This window comes from Colias philodice, chromosome 27, assembly GCF_061535455.1.
Source record: "Colias philodice isolate Cphi_HAF_F1 chromosome 27, ilColPhil1 Martin Lab GWU primary, whole genome shotgun sequence".
In the NCBI taxonomy this organism is placed as follows: domain Eukaryota; kingdom Metazoa; phylum Arthropoda; class Insecta; order Lepidoptera; family Pieridae; genus Colias; species Colias philodice.
Genome location: NC_143112.1, coordinates 2,082,345 through 2,104,213, shown reverse-complemented (window position 1 = coordinate 2,104,213; position 21,869 = coordinate 2,082,345). Strand labels below are relative to the sequence as shown.

General features: G+C 31.9%; 2 protein-coding genes across 4 annotated transcripts; one reads left to right on the top strand and one right to left on the bottom strand.

Moving 5' to 3' along the window:
- Positions 1-9,077: 9,077 nt before the first annotated feature.
- On the top strand, positions 9,078-9,992 carry LOC149476519 (ommochrome-binding protein-like). Its single transcript, XM_089711636.1, has one exon. It carries the CDS (start codon positions 9,108-9,110, stop codon positions 9,990-9,992), a length of 885 nt encoding a protein of 294 aa, XP_089567762.1. The 5' UTR covers positions 9,078-9,107.
- Positions 9,993-10,160: 168 nt separating this feature from the next.
- On the bottom strand, positions 10,161-21,800 carry LOC149476518 (prostamide/prostaglandin F synthase-like). Of its 3 annotated transcripts, XM_089711814.1 has the most exons (9): positions 21,550-21,800; positions 16,570-16,665; positions 16,123-16,231; positions 15,523-15,651; positions 13,496-13,629; positions 13,005-13,076; positions 11,762-12,642; positions 10,985-11,462; positions 10,161-10,826 (listed from the first exon to the last, which is right to left on the bottom strand). In XM_089711814.1, the coding sequence occupies exons 1-7, from the start codon at positions 21,619-21,621 to the stop codon at positions 12,625-12,627; spliced, it is 630 nt and encodes a 209-aa protein (XP_089567940.1). In that variant the 5' UTR covers positions 21,622-21,800; the 3' UTR covers positions 10,161-10,826; positions 10,985-11,462; positions 11,762-12,624. The 3 variants fall into 3 exon arrangements, with proteins under 3 accessions (XP_089567940.1, XP_089567939.1, XP_089567941.1); XM_089711813.1 differs by having other exon boundaries at positions 10,985-12,642; XM_089711815.1 differs by having other exon boundaries at positions 10,985-12,642; positions 21,562-21,798.
- Between the last annotated feature and the right edge of the window lie 69 nt (positions 21,801-21,869).

The following is a 21,869-nucleotide window of genomic DNA, read 5'->3' as shown; positions in this document are numbered from 1 at the left end:
TCAAATATTCAATGAGGGGTGAACCCCAATTCTGAGCGTGTTTTCAATAGAACGATTTGCAAACTTCAACCATAGTATAAAGTATAAAGAGAACAAGTAGGCCGTCTACCAGCGTTTAGGAGCGCACGGTACCTAAACTCGCGAGGCGCAGGGTTATCACTTGTCACGTTGATTTCAATAATTATTGTTTATACAAGCATCATCCGCTTACAGCAATGGCGCGCCCCTAAGAGAACGGTCCATGAGAAGGAACCGAGCGGCGTTGTGTGCGTGCGTCAAGCTTGCGTACGTACATGAACGTAGGGCATGGCCAAGCGCTTCGCGCGATCTACCTTTGTTCGAAGATAACTTACTTCTTCTCCTTATACTATGGTATTTTCAATAGAACGATTTCCAAACTTCAACTATATTTGAACAGTTGATTGTGAATAAAACCTCTCTTCTTACATTGAACTATTGATTACTTTGTGTTGGAATTTGTTAGGAAAACTACTTTTACACTACTGAAAAAGGCAATTGAAACACGTTGATGTTTATTTGAAAGTATACGTGAATGCTTTTTATTGTAGGTTTACTGCTTAGTTACTTACTTACAAAATAAAAGGCTTACTTACATGAATATTTTTATAAAATTTTCGTCAACAATGTGCGTAAACAAACTTTTTACGGCTTGAACGATTTTTGTGACTATTTCAGGCATATTCTGAAGGTAGATATATCGTTCCATCTAACTATTATTTAACAGGATATTTTTTATCCTTTTTTGGTTAAAAGAACCCATGCTAGATTAGTCAGTGTTTTTATAGATTTCGCAACATTTAGTTATTTTAACTAAGGGAGAACCTTCCTCTTCTAAGATTCAAAACTGTCCCTGATTCTTTAAGGAAATCTACAATCCATACTAATATTATAAATGCGAAAGTAACTCTGTCTGTCTGTCTGTTACTCAATCACGCCTTAACTACTGAACCAATTTGCATGAAATTTGGTATAGAGATATTTTGATACCCGAGAAAGGACGTAGGATAGGTTTTATCCCGGAAATCCTACGGGAACGGATTTTTCTTTGAAAACGCGGGCGAAGCCGCGGGCGGAAAGCTAGTTACGATTACGAATAAATCTTAATGCTTAAAAACATTTATTGTGTTGTACAGACTATCAAATAAGTTCTTCTCTAACCAGCATCTCTTCAAAAACTACCCATTCAAGCACTAAACTATATCTGTCAAGTAAATGGGATAATAACTTATTTTTCTTCCCCATTAGTCGCCGTAACCACAATAGTTTATAAGTGATTTAAGGGAAAACTTTGTGACTCGCACTTACTTGCAAGTTAAACATAAGTTTTGCGCAAACAACTTGAAATGTTTTTAAAACTCTATCGTATTCCCGACGAGGAAGAAATCCGATTTCGCAAAGCATTTAACAAAATGTTTATCTTTCTGTGCTTTTAATGCGTTTGTGAAGTATTAAAGAATATATTTTTTCATACTTTTAACTTTTTTCTTTATTCATGGTAGTGAATAAATTTCAAACATTCATCAACAGAAAGCTATATACTTATTATAGGTTGGAGCTTGAACGAGTACCTAGTTGACTTGATTCCTTATTTAATATCTGAGGGATAATACTAAACACCTTACCTATATTCATAGGATACAGACAGACCATTAATAAAAGGTAGAATTTTTGTTTGTATCATATGTGATTCGTGAAGTACATTCTATACTTTCATGACCATTTAATGTAATTTAGAATAAACAGATAAGTACGAAGCCCACATTCTATAAACAAAACATTTATCTCAATATAACCAAATCCATACTAAAGCTCGTTCACAAACATATCCAACATCGCCAAGCCGCTCACAAAATATGTCTTCTTTCATAGAATATCGTAATAGGCTTTCCTTTTCAGGCGACTAACTCGGAACAACGGAATTCCGTGACGAGTGTTAGAGAAAGAGCGTATTATCTTTACTCAAGTCTTTACTGCCTACTGCCTGAATATTCTTACGACGTCATTTGATGACGTCACGATCTTATCGTGTGACGTACGTGCGAATAACTTCACGCTGTACATGAATATTGCGTGCCTTTTTTAATATGAGCGTTTAGTTGGTGAAATGGAATATAGAATAAAGAAACGAAATATGTATCGTGAGATGACTTTTTCGTAGCATGTTACATGAAGATACATATAAACTAAAAGACTAAAACAAATAAATAATATTATGCTTATAAAGCTTATGCGGGCCAGCTACTCTGTGTAAATTCACTTATTTTCTCAAGATTTCTGTGTACATGTCTTTTGACTGTGGATTATTAAATTTGTGGCGTCTCTAGCTACTTATACAAAGATAGGTACTTTTAAGTAGGTAGGTATAAAATGTCTATTTCTAGTTTCTACATTCATTTTAGGTGCCGCTAAATATATATTATAAGAAAAAAAAAAGCGAGGCAAGGTTAAATATTAGTTTGAATGTAATAAAAATGTACTGCAATTCTACACAGCTACCTAATTGATGTAGGTAGTTGATAACAAAACGCAGCTAGTCAACGACTATTAGTAAAGTGAGGGTAGTTGGGTCGAACGTCGTATAAACAGCGTCCGAACCCCTAGGCACGATTCGTACGAATGCGCCACGAGTCAAAGGAAAGCGGCAATTTTTAGTATTCGACAGCTAAGCATGTTCGGACAGGAAACAGTGACAACTATATTGACAACTATTTATCCACAAAAATATTAAATCAAATGTTACGTCTAACACGGCCATACTGACAATCGTACGTCCTCGTACGCCTTTTCTCGTATTAAAACACTATACGGTAGTTCATCTCGGGATTACACAACCATCCTGCCTCGGCCCCACTGACCTGACAGAACAATATCCACATCCACATGACATAGGCACTCCGTTCGCGTATCTTGGTATATCTACGCTCGTACGACTAGTGAAATACATCACTACGATACGTCAGCGACTAGACAATACCTCAACGCCAGAGTTCAACTAGCGATTTGGATCACTACACACAATTCCTTCGATGAACTACATTCCCGTTACAATAATCCACGTAACAAACTTTTACTTCACACAACGAACGAAAAAACACAAACGCCAGTATGCCGTTACAAAACTACGTAAACTTTAAACACATTTAAAAAGTATGGGCTTGAATTCTATCCCGCTTCTGATATAAGAAAAAAAAAAGCGAGGCAAGGTTAAATATTAGTTTGAATGTAATAAAAATGTACTGCAATTCTACACAGCTACCTAATTGATGTAGGTAGTTGATAACAAAACGCAGCTAGTCAACGACTATTAGTAAAGTGAGGGTAGTTGGGTCGAACGTCGTATAAACAGCGTCCGAGCCCCTAGGCACGATTCGTACGAATGCGCCACGAGTCAAAGGAAAGCGGCAATTTATAGTATTCGACAGCTAAGCATGTTCGGACAGGAAACAGTGACAACTATATTGACAACTATTTATCCACAAAAATATTAAATCAAAAGTTACGTCTAACAATATCATATATGTAATATGTAGATATCTATATTGTGCAGTGGTAGGTTTCACTATAATTAATTATCCGCCGCTTCCTGCTTTTTTGGTAATGACATAATTTTCCGCTTCATAAAATACTTAGGGCGCTTGTGCACTACAAGGAATTTTACTGTCCGGCATTCCGATTTTTTACGGTCCGGTGTGGCATGAAAAAACCGATGAATTGCTTGTGCACCTGTCCGTCTTTACTCGGATCAGTGCGGTACACTGTACACAGTTCAAGGAAGTATGGCGGTATAATGCTATCATAAATGATTGTTTTCGCATTTTACAAGAAACGAGTAAAACTATAGAAGGTGAAATATTATATTACTTCGTTATACTTAATAAAAAGTAAAGTTCCGTAAGAGATTTAAAATGCGTGTTTCACTTATTTATTTTAATCGGTGACGAGGAGCTAAATCTATTCCCACTTGAACTTTAACTTACCAACACTTACTTAGATAATAATTATAGGTCAATGCTTGGTCAATGTATATAAAATAACAATACCGACTTCTCAAATCTCATTGCCAGCTAAAAGAAAGTAAAACAAGAGCTTGCTTTCAATTGGCATATGCAATAAAAAGAGTAAAATCCAAGCAAGTGGGCACTCGAAAACAATTATACCTACAGCGACTCGTAAACTCAAAAAACCATCCGGAATAGGGAAAAGTAAAATGTCGGACAGTAAAATTACGTATAGTGCACAAGCTAGTATTTAGATTAATTGCCGATTAATTGATTAATAGTCCGGTTTGGCATGAAAAAACCGATGAATTGGCTTGTGCACCTGTCCGTCTTTACTCGGATCAGTGCGGTACAGTTCAAGGAAGTTTGGCGGTATAATGCTATCATAAATGATTGTTTTTGCATTTTACAAGAAAAGAGTAAAAAATATAGAAGATGAAATATTATATTACTTCGTTATAATAAAAAGTAACGTTCCGTAAGAGATTTGAAATGCGTGTTTCACTTATTTATTTTAATCGGTGACGAGGAGCTAAATCTATTCCCACTTGAACTTTAACTTACCAACACTTACTTAGATAATAATTATAGGTCAATGTATATAAAAATAACAGTACCGACTTTTCAAATCAAATTGCTAAAAGGAAGTAAAACAAGAGCTTGCTTTCAATTGGCATATGCTGTAAAAAGAGTAAAATCCAAGCAAGTGGGTATTCGAAAACAATTATATCTACAGCGACTCGTAGACACAAAAAACCATCCGGAATAAGGAAAAGTGAAATGTCGGACAGTAAAATTACGTATAGTGCACAAGCTAGCATTTAGATTAATGGCGTGCCATACCGGACCGTAAAAAATCGGAATGCCGGACAGTAAAATTCCTTGTAGTGCACAAGCGCCCGGAGGTACACCAATGTGTAATGTCCTTCTCTAGCTCGACGAGTAGGTATATCCACACGTATTGTAAAATAAAAAGCATTGTCTGATGATTTCAAGATTTTAACAGCATCCGCTGAGACGCAGTATTATGTCACTTACCTACTAATATGTTAGCTTTTCACAACCTTTCATTTTGCAACTAGTTACATGCCTCGACTTTGCCTGGAACTTAAATGAAAAAGGAAAGCTATTTCCTTCTCAAAAAAGCATTATTGTACAAATAAGTAGGTAACTATCTAATTGATAAAAACAAAACAAATATTTCCGCTTTATAATATAATCAACAGTTTTAATAATTATGCATACAAAGGTCAAAGTCAGTGCTAAAAAATAATTAAGAATTATAAACCAATTAGAAATCGACTTTACAGGATCTTAATCACCATTTAGTCCCTTACCAAGCTCTAGTTTTTGATACATCACGACTATTATATCCAGAAAATCACGCTTGAAACTCGCAATTTCCACACGTATTTAATTCTCGTAAAACCAAAAACAAGAAAACATCAAAGTACACACTGCATCTGCTCCAGTTACTGTTTAAGTTATTAAGTAATATCTTAGCCCTTGAGTTATTTTTCAAGTCAGTAATTCATCTCCTTAATATAATGTAAGCTTGTGAAAAATCTCCCTCCATTTTTAACACGACGAGATCTACGCTCAGTTGCTTGTGATAAAAAACGTCAAGGCAGAAATTTAATATTAAAACCTAGATAATATAATAACTGGATGGTGTATTAACATAATTAGAAAGAAAACAACAATTGTTTACAACACAGACATGTATCTGTGGTTTACAATAAAATATAAGCACTCTGTATTGAAGAGACGAGAACAATAAGATGAAATAAAAATAATAATTAAACAATTTATTATCTACTCGTATTAGTTTGGGAGGTAAGTTGAATATTTTTCTGAATGTTGGCATTTTAACTGATAGCATCTGATAGTGATAAGAACAAATAATTAATAGGGCGAGGTAGATCACACAAATACAATTGCTGTCAACATCAAGACATATTACAGCTTACTTGCTCGTGACAATGCTCACTAAACTGTACCTGTAAAGTGTTCAAAACATCGGAACAAATTACATAATGAACAAACGTTTAAGATCTCTAACAAGTAAGTTACATATTTTATTTCTGAACGTAATTTTCATTTAAAACTCTATTTAGCTTCGAATAGTTGCAGAAGTAATCTATACTAATATTATAAAGCTGAAGAGTTTGTTTGTTTGTTTGAACGCGCTAATCTCGGGAACTACTGGTCCGATTTGAAAAATTATTTCGGTGTTAGATAGCTCATTTATCGAGGAAGGCTATTGGAGTGGACCAACAGGAGTGGAGCCACGGGGTTGAAACCGCGCGGAGCAGCTAGTAATCTAATAAAAAAGACATACCTACAACGAAGATATACCTAACTGTATATTATACTAGCGGTCCGCCCCGGCTTCGCCCGTGGTACATATTAAAAATAGATGTTGGCCGATTCTCAGACTTACCCGATATGCACAGAAAATTTCATGAGAATCGGTCCACCCGTTTCGGAGGAGTATGCAGACTAACACTGTGACACGAGAATTTTATATATAAGATATACCTAATATGTGTAGGTATATGCACAATGTCTTACTTCTTAAACTATCCTTTAATCAGCCTTATCTAGATAAAAGTATCTACGCATTGTTACGCTTGCCAAAACCCAAATCAAGAGCTTGGATATCGACCAAACATATCCATCGAGTGACCACGAGTTTAATAAGAATAATGGATATCTTGTCTTTGGATAAATGAAGTGATGTGGTAATTTATTAGTTAGCTTCACCTAATATAGGTACTTAAGGCTTTTACATGCGCTAATAACCTTTAGGATACTTGACGGATCTCAAACCTCTCCCCATGCACCTTCTTTTTTCCTCGCATTTTGTATTTAGAAAGATAGGTACTAATCAGTGAAACAAAAAATCCTCGTCAGGACTGTTGTGTAACTGATAATTTATTAAACATAAAATTTTCAGAGCTCTTTTATTTTTTTCTAGAAATCTATTAACTTTGGAAAAAGTCCTCGCGAGCAATTAAAGATCAAAGACCATCCTATTTTATATATTTTTTTCGGTATTGTGCTATATGTTGTACCCACAGGTTGTACCAGACTTTAATCTTTATAGAGGTTGAACATAGTCGAAATTGCCGGGTAACGTCTTAAGTACTTATTTATATTTATTTTCTTTTTGGTGTAGGAATATTTTCAACCGACTTCAAGAAAGAGGAGGTAACTTGACTGTATTTTTTTGTGTTTGTTACTTCACAACATTCGATAGAATGAACAAATTTTGACGAATTATTTTATTTAAAATCTTGTGCCCACCGTGTCCCACGTGCCACATACCTACGGTATTTAACTATTTAATATACAGGTATATTCAAAATCACAATTCATAAAATTTACTATCTTCATTGATTATTTACGCACTTAAGTAATCCAATGCAAAGTATAGAAATGTGCTAATGTTGCGTCAAAATAAATTTATACTTTCAATACTTAGTTACATATTAAACATTTTCAAAGTCGGTTAAATTGACCCCAAGCTATGACATCACGCCGACTTTCCGAGGTCAGCGCACGCGATTATAATTCCTATCTCGTCTAGGTCAAAACCAAAATGTATTGCATCCATCATGAGATATATGACCAATGTAAATTGAGAAAATGTATTTTGAATATGTTTTGTATTTGTGTAAAATATTTTTGAAATTATTTTTGGAACTTGAATTTATGATTATGTATTTATAATTAATTATGGTTTATTAATATATCCTAGGATTTATAAATAAAATAATAAACATGTCCAATATTGTAAACTTTATTTTCTTAAATTTTTAATTAGATTTTGAACAAGCAGACAGCGATGTAGCATATTATGTAGGTATCAGAATAACACATAAACTATAGAAACACTTGCTTTTGCGTCCGCGGTCGAAACCGCACTACACGGCTAGTTTAAAATAAATATTATTGTTTACAATGTTATTGTTAATTCAAGGAAATAACACAATATCATAATAACGTTTTAGAAGTCTGGAAAATGACAATTTCATATAATTGTTTATTTATGTCGATAAAAACATGGTCAATAGAGGTCGAGAGATAATCACATCTTAAAAACATTTTGTATATAAACTTAGTTGAATCCTATACCTCTTAATAAAACGTGTATTAAAATAAATTGTAATATAAAAAGTGTATGAAGTTAAATACCTATTCATTTAGGTAAATAAATGAATTACCTACTTATTAAAGGATTGGATAACTATATTAATAACCGGTATGTTTTACTAATGACTAATGAGATTATCTAATGAAAATATGATTTGCTTACAAATGTGGACTATCTTCTTTCATCATTAAGCCTTGTGTGAAGGTGTCGGTTGCAAAACTTCATTATTATACTTAGCATTATAATTAAAGATTGAGTTAATATAACTATCTACTAGTAAAGTACCTATGTATATTATCTATGACTTATGGTTAAAACTAGATTTAAGATTTAATTTTGAAGTAATTGATAATCTCTTTTTTTATCATATTTGAATAGAAAATATAAAATATAAACACAGCAGCGAACATATTAATAGAAAACTGTCAATATTCAATGCCCAGTGGAAGTATAAAAGCCGTAAGAAAATACAATTAAGTATCTCCTCAATTTTTCTGGGAACAATATTCCCAACGGCTGAATCGTTAAATTTAGACTTTTCATCAGCACTTCTTTATTAATTACATGACAAAGTTTGAGTCGCCGCTTAGCACAGCCGCTTAGCGTGAATATATTTCAACGCCATCTTTTGAATGAACTCGGAACTAAAACAAACCATAGAGAAAGAAGCGATTTATTCTGTAACAGTTATTGGAACTGCAGCGATCAAGTCCTTAGTTCCACATTTTAAAACTACTCTAAAATCTCAAACATGTTATCTATTCAAATAACCGTCAAGCGCTTTTCAATCGTCAAAATACAGATAATAGGGATATACTTAATAATTTACAACTGGTCTATAACAAGCAATAGAGATTCCAGGTTTTCATATATCAACACTTTACATCTTTATCGTGCTTATAACGTTCAATTCTTTTTTCAGACATAATATGAAAATCTTATACTTATTCTTCACGCTGCTTGGATATACAACAGCCAGACGCGCCTTCTGCCAAGCCTGTCTTCACTCCGTGTGCTACAGACGAGAAAGAATCGTAGAAGGAATCAAATTCTCCGGCCAATTAGCCATAGACAGATCATCGAACATTCTATACTTTCATTATCAGAACCGATCTCAAGACTTTACCGGTGCTTTTGATTTAGATAATGTTCGGCTCGAAAATGTTAATCACAGTGGTTTTAGCTTCGGTCTTGCTGTCGACCAATCCACAAAGGATTTATACATGACAGGAGTCCTTGGTCTCTACAGGCATAATCCAGTAAAAAACTTCACTGAACTCTATGGTCTAAAAGACAAAACAATATGGCATCTTCACTACGAAGACAAGTTGTACTATTCAGAATTTCGTAAGAAAGGAATTTACACGTTTGAAGATAAGAAATCTAAATTGATACCAGGCACCGAATATCAGGTCGATGACTTTATTGTTGACAAGCGCGGTGACATTTACTTTATGCACAATTTTTCTATTTATCTGTTGCCAAAAGGCGGGAAAACTGCCGAGTTGTTTGAAGACGAAATATACTATTTGACCACAGATAAAAATAGTGATGCGTATTTTGTACAGCCATTTACTAGAGCTGTTTATAAAATGCATTATATACATAATAGAAGAATATTGAAAGAAATAGGTGCTTTCAGCAGAGGTTCTGCTTTTATTGTAGTTTTTGATGGTGATAATGATATTATTTATTATGATGGCACAGATAAGAAATTATATTATTTATCACCAACTGCCAATAAATGTGTTGTAACTACAAAAGGTTATGGAAGAAATCTTAAAAAGTATATTACTATGAATATGGAAAAGTAAGTCAGTAAAAATATACAAGCCCTTATAAGTTATTGAATTAATGTAAAGAATAATTATATGAAATCCTTAATCCACAGTATATTGAAGCAAAAACAATGTATTTTTTTTGTGATATTTTGTGGCTTTAATAACATTTTGTTAACATTATTCAAAAAAATAAAACAAGTATTAAAATAAATATATTTATTTAAATATTAATACAATGTCCGTGATTATACTTTTACAATTTTTATAAATTTTTACATTTTCCTTTTTTTGCACAACAATATACAACATTTGAGCATATTATTGATTAACATACTTTTAATAAGCAATAGTTTATACTTTGAAGGAACCAACAGTAAGAATAAATTTTATTATAAATATAAACCATGTTGGAATTTAACTTTTAACTAAACGAACAACCTTTATCACTTTATAAATCAGTCTCATCAAAATTCCATACAAAATATTATTCATTTAAAACTTTCAATGGCCAGTTTCACAACTTCTGTATATAGTATCAAGGTATATATGTTCTGGTTAGCATATCTATCAGTTAACATGTCAAATGACAAATAATGGACGAATTACACTCAAGATGGTTTGTACGTAAAATAATAAGATCCAGCACCTTTAAAACCTAAACAATAATTTAGAATTTAGTATAAAAATCGCAGTGATATTTTATTTATACACCCAATTTTTCAATAAAATTTTGAAATTTAATAGTTCACAAACGACTTTATTTATGCAGCAGTTTATCATATACCTATTCGTAGAAATAGTATTTAACAACATTGCAAACAAAATAGAAATTCAGTATTTTCTGCTAATTTTGAGTACAAATTAAATCTTAATATATATAAATCTCGTGTCACAATGTTTGTCCTCAATGGACTCCTGAACCACTTAACCGATTATAATAAAATTCGCACACCATGTGCAGTTCGATCCAACTTGAGAGATAGTTTTAACATGTAGGTACCACGGGCGAAGCCGGGGCGGACCACTAGTAAATTATAACAATTTACATAAATATAATGAAAACACAAAATAAGACAATTATTATTACGCTGACGTAACTACGAAAAAAGTCAACTTTTACAAACAAAAAATTCACACAAACGCGCCAAAACTAGGCAAACTTTTTAACACAGTCCACAGATTAAAAATCGTATAGGCCGCGCATTCATTTAGCATATTTTATTACACTCTAGTGTTTTTGCACCTTCGTTCTGTCCATATAGTGTGAATTGGCGCCAAAGGACATTCCGTCAAGGCTTGTATCCAGGGTTTAGGATTTCGCTTCTGTTTAAGGAATAAATGGTTTACAATTTTCTTTAGTTTTTAAATTAAAATTACCTTACGTCATATTGTTTTATGTAAACTAGTTGATTTTTTTTTATTAAGAAAATATTATATCATTGATCATACATTAGTTTTCATATGAATTCGTTGCTATTACCTTACCGATTCTGAAGCTTTTACCTTTATGCATTGAGATATACATATGGAGACGACACCGCCTACATCACTTATGTTCCGCTCAACATAAGCCATATGGCTTAACTGCACGCTCATTTTTTATTTGTTTTAAAGTGAAACGCATCAAAAATGCCTTCGTGTGTGTTACGATATTGCACAAATAATACGGAAAAGTGACTAACATAACATTTTCATCGGTAAGTACCTAACTAGATAATATTTTTTAAAACTTAGAGCAAAAAAATGGCGCACAGATTTTGTTCGTGGTGTCTCCTCCATACGTAGAAATATTATCTCAATGCCTTTATGTTACCTTTCTTAAAAATTAAAGAAATGAAACTTAACAAAAGTACAATATATACACCTACACCAATTGGACTGTTCATAAATTACTGGAATATTTTTTTTCGCAGTCTTATAAATAAAAATGAATATTAAATATGCCATAAATTTTAAAACGGGCAAGTTTATTGTAATCCTATTGTTGTTTTCTATACAACGTTATTACATTCCATTACTTAATTCAGTTTTTAATTTTACCAGGACAAAAATATTCATTTATACATATTTTACAAGCGTACTGTATAATTTATAATGTGTTTATAGATTTTATTAAATATTGTTTCTACAATCAAAATAATTCTACACAAAAAGTGGTCCCGTATGCTTTTCTACAAAATTAATGGAATGCAAATTAACTGATATTTCTTTATATTACTTTGTGCAAAATTACAAAGGCTACAAATATGTACCAGAGATTAAAATAACTTACAAATTAAATATACATATTATATAATATTATACATGTTAGTTGTTACATTTAATAAGATATTGAAATATAGGTTTTTTGTGATTTCTAATGATTAAATTTTTTAGACATTAAGGCTGTATAAAGATTTAACGGATTTTATTAATTTTATTATTTTCCCGACGCTTCGCACACTGCAGCGAGAAAGTATAGGTGATGAATAAATCGCGTTTAAAATCCGTTAAAATCGTAATTTCCAAATAGATAACACACGCGAAAGATTAAATTTTTATTTAAATAAACTCTTGAGTAATTTCTTATAAACTTTTTAAACGTAACAGATATAATAAATGAAAAATCTTATAAGTGTGATAAAACTACGACTAAATCTAAATAGTTGATGCTGGACACTACTGTTTAGGGTTTCGCCTCATCCTGAGAAAAAAAATTAATGTTTATTCTTAAATATACCAATAAATATATAAATAAATGTGTAATATAAGTGTTATGAAATAACTTTCATAAAAATCAAAGTAATGGTTGTCTGGTGGAGATCGCGACCTAGCGATAAGGCCCGTTTTGCTCTTTTTAAATGCATTGTTTGCTTTCATGTGTTTTTTATGCAATTTAGGATTATCATTTCATTCATTTCAATGACTACTCTACGTTACTTACATAGAGGGATCTGAATATTATACATTTTACTTACGATAATTATATAAAAATATGGTTTATCGATAGATTAATATCTAAATTATATGAACAAATAATTAGTTCTATTTAATATTATTACGTACGGAACATTCGACGTCGTCACGTTTCTTGTTCGCCATTGTTTCCGCGTTGTACTCGTGCTCCAGGCCGAAACTCTGGAATTATATAATAATTCATTGATTTATTATATTTATTTTTGCATGCAAGTTGTATTTGGAAGGAAAAAGACTGGGTTAAAACACTTTTACTCTATCAAAAATTGAGGGTAGAAGAAAAAAAATTTCCTACTATACATATAGAAATATTCTAATTATTTCCATAAATCATTAAATATCTTATTGGCTTTCACATAAACAAGCTTACAGTTTTAGGAGCAATGCTATGAAATCCATGATTAAATAATTATTATCATAAAAACCTTATAAACTTGATATTTTTGATTTACATTGAATAATCAAAAACAACAAAAATCAAGAATCACTTGTCTGCATACTTATTCCTTAAGTATATATATACTCTTAATTATTAAGACTAAAAAATATTAAATGTATACAAAAAGTGTATCTACACCTACCTTCAAAATCTCTTCATTCGAGAGATGATCGCCCGGGCCCGTTTGTTTAAAATGGCTGACGATATTCCCGCCCTTTTTCACCAATAGAGCGCCGCCAGTTTGCACCCAATCACCTTTTAAATCCCCACCTAGACCTAATTACGAACCATTGGTTTACTACTACAGTAAAAATACCAAAAAAACTTAAAAACTGCTCAAACGCATCATGAGATTATCATTTTTCCTCTCTATGGTCTTATTGCACAATTTTTGTAAACTACGAAGAACTACTGAAACGCGTCGTGAGATATTTATTTTTTATCTTCATGGTCTCATTATACATTTTTTTAGCAATGCGTAGTTATACATTTTTAAAATGTGTTCAAATTGTTCGTTTTTTTCCTCAGTGTGCGATAAGGTGTGGAAACGTATATCCCTAATGCCTTGTAATAAGGTTGAATTTCGTGCACAATTAAAGTTATATCATTTTGATTCTGCCATGAATATTAATCGTAAACAAAAACATGTTGTTTGCCTATAGTTTTGAACGCGTTGTATATAGTTAATCTACTGTAGTAATAAACCAATGTAAACAACATACACATAATATACATACAAAAAAACACAATAGACCTTGCATATATCCAAATTATTCAAACGGTCGCTTGGCGCGTATTGCGCGTAATAAAGGACGATTTTCCCGCCCTTTTTCAATAATAGAACGCCGCCATTTTGTAAACCGTCACCGATTAAATCGTTTTCCAGACCTGTTTTTATTATTGATATTAAATTTTTAATTCATTGATATTTAATTAAGTATGTGTATGATAACAATAATTTTTTTGTTAATGGATTACGAATATTCGGATACTCCGGTAAGCGACAAATTTAAATACTAGTTTTTTTCTTATCGTATACATATAATTATTACTATCGTATTTTAGTTGAAGGTTGAAAAAAATGTTATTTTTTATTTATTTATTTATTTGCATACAATTCGGATACCGCAGATCCATATTTTGTTAGTAAAATAAAAACCTAAGTATTAGTGTTAGTAAGTATGTTGTATATAACTTATAAGTAAGTAATAAAATTTTAACACTAGAAAGATACACTACACTAAAATATCTACTTCATAAATACATTTTCTAAGGTTCAGAGTTTTCGTGAGGCCGTTGAGAGGTGGGAGGTTAGTGAACAAAAAAGAAATATTGTTAATATTGTTAAAAGTATGTAATTACATCCCATAGCTGAAAGTGTTAACTACCTATATTATACTTTAATAAACATTTTGGCTTTCCTTCAATCCCTAAAAGTAATTGAAAAAAAAATGGATAAATTTACAGTAAAACTGACAAATTTAGGGCTGATTTTTCAATCCTTGGTTAAAACTTATTCGTCGAATAACGTATTAAACTACCATTCAAAAATGTATTCTAATTGTCCGTTTTTGACAGTTTACAGGTGACATTTTAATATGTTCGTGTAATACGGTTGGACGGATAAATTTTAACCAAGGATTGAAAAATCGGCTATTAGACGAATACATTTTAACCAAGGATTGAAAAATCGGCCCTTACTCTAATAGAAAATTCAATAAATTACCCTTATATTGACCAACCATTTAAGTCAACATCAAAGTCGATAATAAAGGTCGTTGAATTATAAAAAAGCGAAAGGTTATCATGTTATTGACAGCCATTATTATAATGGGCCGTTATTTTTTCTTTCTACATAATGATTGCTATTCTTATGAAAGTCATAGATAATGAATGGAAAAAGCAATTTCTCTTGTGAGGAACGTGCAGGAATATTTAATTTGTGTAGTGTTATTGTTTCAAGTACCTAGCTATCTTTATGAAATAAAATAAATCTGTGCGTGTACTAGTAGTACACACGTAAGAAGTGAAACTTCTTTGGCAAGATTCAAAGATATCATGTTTGCCTTACTCCATGACGTGACGCTGTGGCCATGACGCAACTTTGAAATTTTACTCTCAAAGCGTCTAAAGAAGTTTCACTTCAATAAATAAGTAATTTCAACGCACCCATACGATTCCCTTTAGCTATCGCCTCTCGCGACTGCTTCCACAATAGTGACGTCATTATAGTGACCAAGTTGAACCGCTTGAAACCGAGCTTTTGATATGTCGAACGGTCCTCGACGTAGTATAGTTCTGAAAATAACAAAAAATGTAAAAAAAAAATACAAAAAATGGCAGAAAAAAAGTGAAACGGACTGGTCATACAAGTGAAAGAACGGATACATATTATATAGAAACGGGTAACCGACATACAATACGAACAATAGTACTTATCTATACTAATATTATAAAGCTGAAGAGTTTGTTTGTTTGTTTGAACGCGGTAATCTCGGGAACTACTGGTCGGATTTGAAAAAGTCTTTCCTTAGCCCATTTATCGAGGAAGGGCTATAGGCTATATATTATCATCACGCTAAGACAAACAGGAGCGGAGCCACGCGGGCTATTAAATAGCTATTTATGTCTCTTGGATTTAGTTATCTATACAAATATATCAATGGAATAATTTCAGTGGTATGTTAAAATAACAGGATACTTTTTAAAGCATGTTTTTTTTATTCAAAATTCAAAATAAATGATTCATTCTTACTAATAAGTACTTACCACCATCAAAATATTTTCCATCTATGAATTCCTTAGAACCGGTTTCTTCGACACCCACGCCGACCAAACGAATGTTGTTTTTCTTTAGGACCGGTGCGATGTCGCCGAGCTAAGAAAAACATATACAAATTATTACGCTACTCACACATCTTTATAAAAATAACTCTGTAAGAATTATATGTCGATTATTCTTGATATTTCTACCCTCAATCTTTGTGTATAAAAAAGTAAGCATGAAAAAAAATCACGTCGGATGCTAATGTGCAAGTTAAAAGTGCAATAAAATTATATAAAAAAGCTTTTCATGATTAACTTTCACAAAATAATTTTTAAAAAAATCTATCACGTCAATTTTTTTTTTTTAGCCCGGTTGATGCCATAACTGAAACATAACCAAATTGACTGCAATTTTAACTATAATAAGAAAACACATTATAAACAACTTACTTCTTTAGCCCATAACCTGCAGAACATGCATCCCCATCGTCGAAAGAATACAATCACCACATTTTGATCCTCCCAAAACTTCTGTAACTCGACCGTCTATAAACAAAAAAGTACGAAAGATTATTTTTAACTAGCTTCCCGCCCACAGTTTCGCCCGCTTTATCTAAATCCTAATAACTTAATAAGTTATATACTAAAAGCTTCGTCGAAATTCACTCTATTAAAAATTGTGCCGAGCACACGTGTCAGAAGTGAAACTTCTTTGGCAAAATTCAAAGATACCAAAATCGTCACCTTACTCCATGACGTGACGATACATAATGCTTTAACGTTTCACTTCAAAAAACCCATCAAAATTTGTTTTTAAAGATCTTATCATACAGACACACAGACGAAAGCGACTTTATTTTATACTATGCAGTGATAAAACACTACTAGCTTCACATGTATGTTTGTATATATAACCAATACCTTTAGACTCGATTTAGACCCACTTTAAATGGACCGATTTAATTCAAACTTTACACTTATTAAGGATCAGTGACACTGGAATAAATTTATAACTTTAAGTATCTTTTTAAAACATGTTTTTTAGTCTGTATACTGTATTTATTATTATAGATTATCTTTTGTAAAATAATTTTAAACGATCACTAAAAGTCGTAAGTAAAATAAGTCCGGTCGCGGAGCAGGAAGAATTTCGTACATTAACCTGTTATTACCTGTCACTGTCACTCCCGCGTAAAAATAATGTGTCTTGCTCGCTCAGGTGCAATGACCGCCGTCCTTAGGGAATGTAAACCTTTAACCTGAGAGCGTAAGGTTTGTGTTTGCTTGATTGGTGTAAGGTGTTCAATTATGATTTTGTGAATTCAAAATTTATAAGAATAAACCTAAAACTCTTTATGTCCAATCAAAATCCGCCTAAGTCGAAATCGCGTGTTAGACTAACGTATTTCTGTAATATTGTATACCTATAGTAAATTATTTTTTGAAAAATAAGGTCATAAAGAAGTTTCACTTCTTATGTGTGTACACGCACACTTTTTTTATATAATATATCGTGGTTATTGAAAAAGTTAAAATGTAACTAACTGTCTAACTAATGTCCTTTATTCATTTACAATACTTATTGTATTGTAAATGAATAAAGGACATTTATTTATTAAGTTAGTAAAAAACATTTTCTCCTCCAAATATTTCATGTAAACTGCACTCCATTCAAAAATGTTTGTGACCACTGTCAGTAGGTAAAGAGGTCATTGTACGAAATTCTTTCTGCTCCGCGACCGGACTTAACTATCTTATCTGGTGTTCAATTTATTTCCTAGCCTCTTTATTTAACAGCGTCTTTCAAATTCAAACAACAACTTCAATTAGGTTAATAACTATTACAAATTGTACAAATTAAAAATAAATTAAGTCTTAAATCTGAATACTATTTTAAATAAATAGTTGCTACATGAAACATTTATAACAATGCTTTATGCTACTCTTCAAAATATTGATTAGGCTGATAAGATAAAAAAGATATGTATAATCTATAAGGCAATAATCGTTTTTTTTATATAATCATTGTATTATTACAAGTGAAATGCAACAAATAGGTAGTTAAATAAATATTATTATAAAGTAAACTTAATTATCACTACATAGTATTAAACAAAGTCGCTTTCTCTGTCCCTATGTCCCTATGTATGCTTAAATCTTTCAAACTACACAACATATTTTGTTGCTGTTTTTTATTGTAGACTAGCAAACCGGGCGAACTGCGTTTCGCCACCAGAGACACCTTTTCTTTGCTATAAACCTCACGGAGCCCGAGACCTTTCCAACGAATGCAAAACCGTGGAAATCGGTTCTTGCGTTCTGGAGTTATAGCGTCAGTCAGGAAAACCCGACTTATTTTATATAGTAGATAATGTGATTTTGCACGACTCATGATGCGAAGCATCAGAGAGTGCTTTACGATCGAAAAATTTTTTTCGCCTCATTTTTGCAGCTATTCTTATTATTATAGCCTTGTTAGTTCACGGAATCAAGATATTTTGCATACTATTGTCGAGATAATTTAATGGAGATTAATCCCATACTTTTTAAAAATTGATTTACTTCAATAGAATTGGAAAAAAACACCGAAATAGGTCAAAAAATTTTCCTGTCCGTCATGTGTGAAACCTGAAAACACTATAACTTGTGAAAAAATCCATCATTTGAGTTAAATTTTTTTTTAAATATTCTAATCGACGATTGTAGGTCACTGAATGCGAATGATTAATTAATTCAGTGTCGTTTAATTGCAATTAATAAAAAACGAAAACTACAATAAGTTTTTTTTTTTTATATTTCATAATTAAATGAGCATTATGAGTCGTGCACTTTTGGATTTTCCAAACTTTATTTTATTATATATATAAGTTATTAGGTTTTAGAAAAAGCAGGCGGAAACCTAGTAAAAAATAAAGTTTATTCTACTGTCAGTCCCTATCTATATTCAGATCATGCTTAGATCTATAAAACAAAGCAAAGTATTTTGATACATTTTTACACAGATATGAGTAGTTGTCAAGGATGGTTTTACTATGTTTATTTATTTATTTATTTATTATTTATTTCTGATTCCTTACAGCTATTCTTACAATAATTACATAATAATTGAACAATACGCCAATAAAAAGGAATTCCATTAATAGAATTATTATAATAAACATGTGACAAAGAAAATTGAGTAAGAAAGTAGGAGGAAAAGATATACGTTAAAATAATAACAAAATACTATTGTGATGAGTGTAGGTGTAGGTATGGTGTGTAGTCTGTTGTGAGTGAGTGTGTAAATAGCCCGGTTTACACGCACGCTCTTTCGCGCGCGATTCGGCTTTCACGCGGGAAAGAGCGAGCATTTAAACGATGACAGAGAGAACTAGATTGCGCGTCCACTCCGCACACACTCCAACGCGCCATGCTTTCCTTCGTTCAATCGCGCGCGATTATCGTTTACACGCACAATCTTTCCTCTTTCCTCAGCGCGCGTGCTTTCCCGCGTTCAATCCCGCGCACTCAATCACGCGGTAAAGAGTGTGCGTGTAAACCGGGCTAATGAGAGTATGTAAGTACATATATACTTTAAGTAACTAAAAATTAAGTACTGAAACCTATATTATATATAATAGTTATTATGAATTATTGGAAAAAGTGATTTCTTTTTTAAAATTTGAGCGAGATGTCTTAAATATGTCCACATTAGAAAATTTTTTATTATATATATCTGGCAAACGAAAAAGAGCTGAGTGTTGCAGATGCTTGGTTGATGCAAGCGGTACTCTGAATAAGTGTGTGTGTCTAGTGCGGAGCGATGGCGCCTGAATAGATATATTGCTGAGAATATTCGGGCAGTCCAACTTATTGTTTACAATGTCATAAAAGAGCATCATATCAATAATATCCCTTCGCTGTTCCAAGGTATTTAATTTGTGGAGTGCACAAGATTCGAGATAGTCGGCTGGATTAGCATGACATAAAAAATTTAGCTTTTTTACAAAGATTTTTTGAATTTTTTCTAACCGTTCAATATGACAACGATAGATTGGACGCCAAATAGAACTCGCAAATTCGAGCACACTACGTACATACGCGAAATACAGTACCTTTAAACATAGAATGTCATTAAATGCATCACTAGTGCGAAGTATGAATCCTAGATTTTTATAAGCTTTTTGCATGACATACTCGACATGATCATTATGAGACAGTTTTGTGTCGTGGATAACACCCAAGTCCCTAATTTGATTTGTTCTTTGAAGCATTTCATCATTTAATCTATAATCAAATTTAATAACATTGTTCTTCTTACGTGTAAAAGTGATTATTTGACATTTGTTTATATTAACCGATATTTTATTATTTTTGTAATAAAGGGAAAGGCGATTGAGATCATTTTGCAGTTTGAGACAGTCTTCTATGGAGCAGATTTTTTTATAAAGCTTCTTGTCATCGGCAAATACGAGGAAATTAGAATTAAAAAAGCATTCATATAGATCATAGATAAATACGTTGTAAAATAACGGTCCGAGATGTGAACCTTGAGGAACACCGGATGTCACTGTAATAAAATCTGATCTGTAACCCCCTAATACTGTTGCTTGACTTCGATTCTTTATATAGGACTCCGTCCATCTTAGGAGGTTGCCTCTAATACCAATGGCAAAAAGTTTCATTAATAGAATATTGTGTTTAAGTTTTAAACAAGTCAGGTGAAGCCGTGGGCAAAAAGTTAGTTTAGGAAAATCTGTTTTGATACTCTTCTTACATTACAATCTTACATAACAATAAATTATATGTATAGATGTTCTTAATGACATGAAAAAAAATAATGAACTAAGATACCTACTATAAGAACTAAGATAAAATTTAAATCCACTTTTAGCAGTTAATGTCCGGTAAAACAAATAAATATTCTAATTGGTAAAAGCTATTAATTCTAATAAGAATAATAAAATCCTTCAACACTAAACATCTTATTCTAAATAAGCAGGATAATATATTTAAAATTAAAATTACAGAGGTATAAAAAGTGTTCAAAATTGTTTAAACTATTTTCTATCCTAACCCTATATTATAATGTTGATGGAAATAAAAAGCGCAGTTACCTCATAAATCATATTTTAATTTTTATTATAACACTATTCTTCTTATAAAAATTGGATAATACCTATCTATATAAAACTACATAATTACTATGAAAAACCGGAAAGGAAATAACGCAATAAATATATTGCGTTATTTCCTTGTACATTTTTTTCTAGAGTTATCGGTTACACTTAGATTCAAGCTCCAGTAGTTTTAGGTCAGCTAATAATGTTTTTCGCAACATATATCTCTTCATTTAATTCAGACTCATTAACTCCGAGGTATTCAGTTGTTTTTAATTATTTTTTTTTTTATTTATTTATAACTGATATTTAAACTTTAAAAATTACCTACTGTTTTCCTTACCTCCTCGCCGGGAATACTTTTAACTTTTATATTAGCAATTGTAGATAAATCCAAAGACATCGTGAATAATAATGAAAAAACACTTTTTTAATTAAATGTGATACCGATTGCTATTACTCCACCACACAACTTTATTTATTATAGAAAAAACAACGCAGTGGACTTCGCTCGCCGGTTGTTTATGAAAAACTTGTGGAAAAAACCAAGAAAAACAGAAAAACTGTTTCAACTTTCAAACAGAATTAATTTGACTTTGAAATTTACGGTGTAATGCTGATTGCTGAGGTGTAATGACAATTGACATTTTT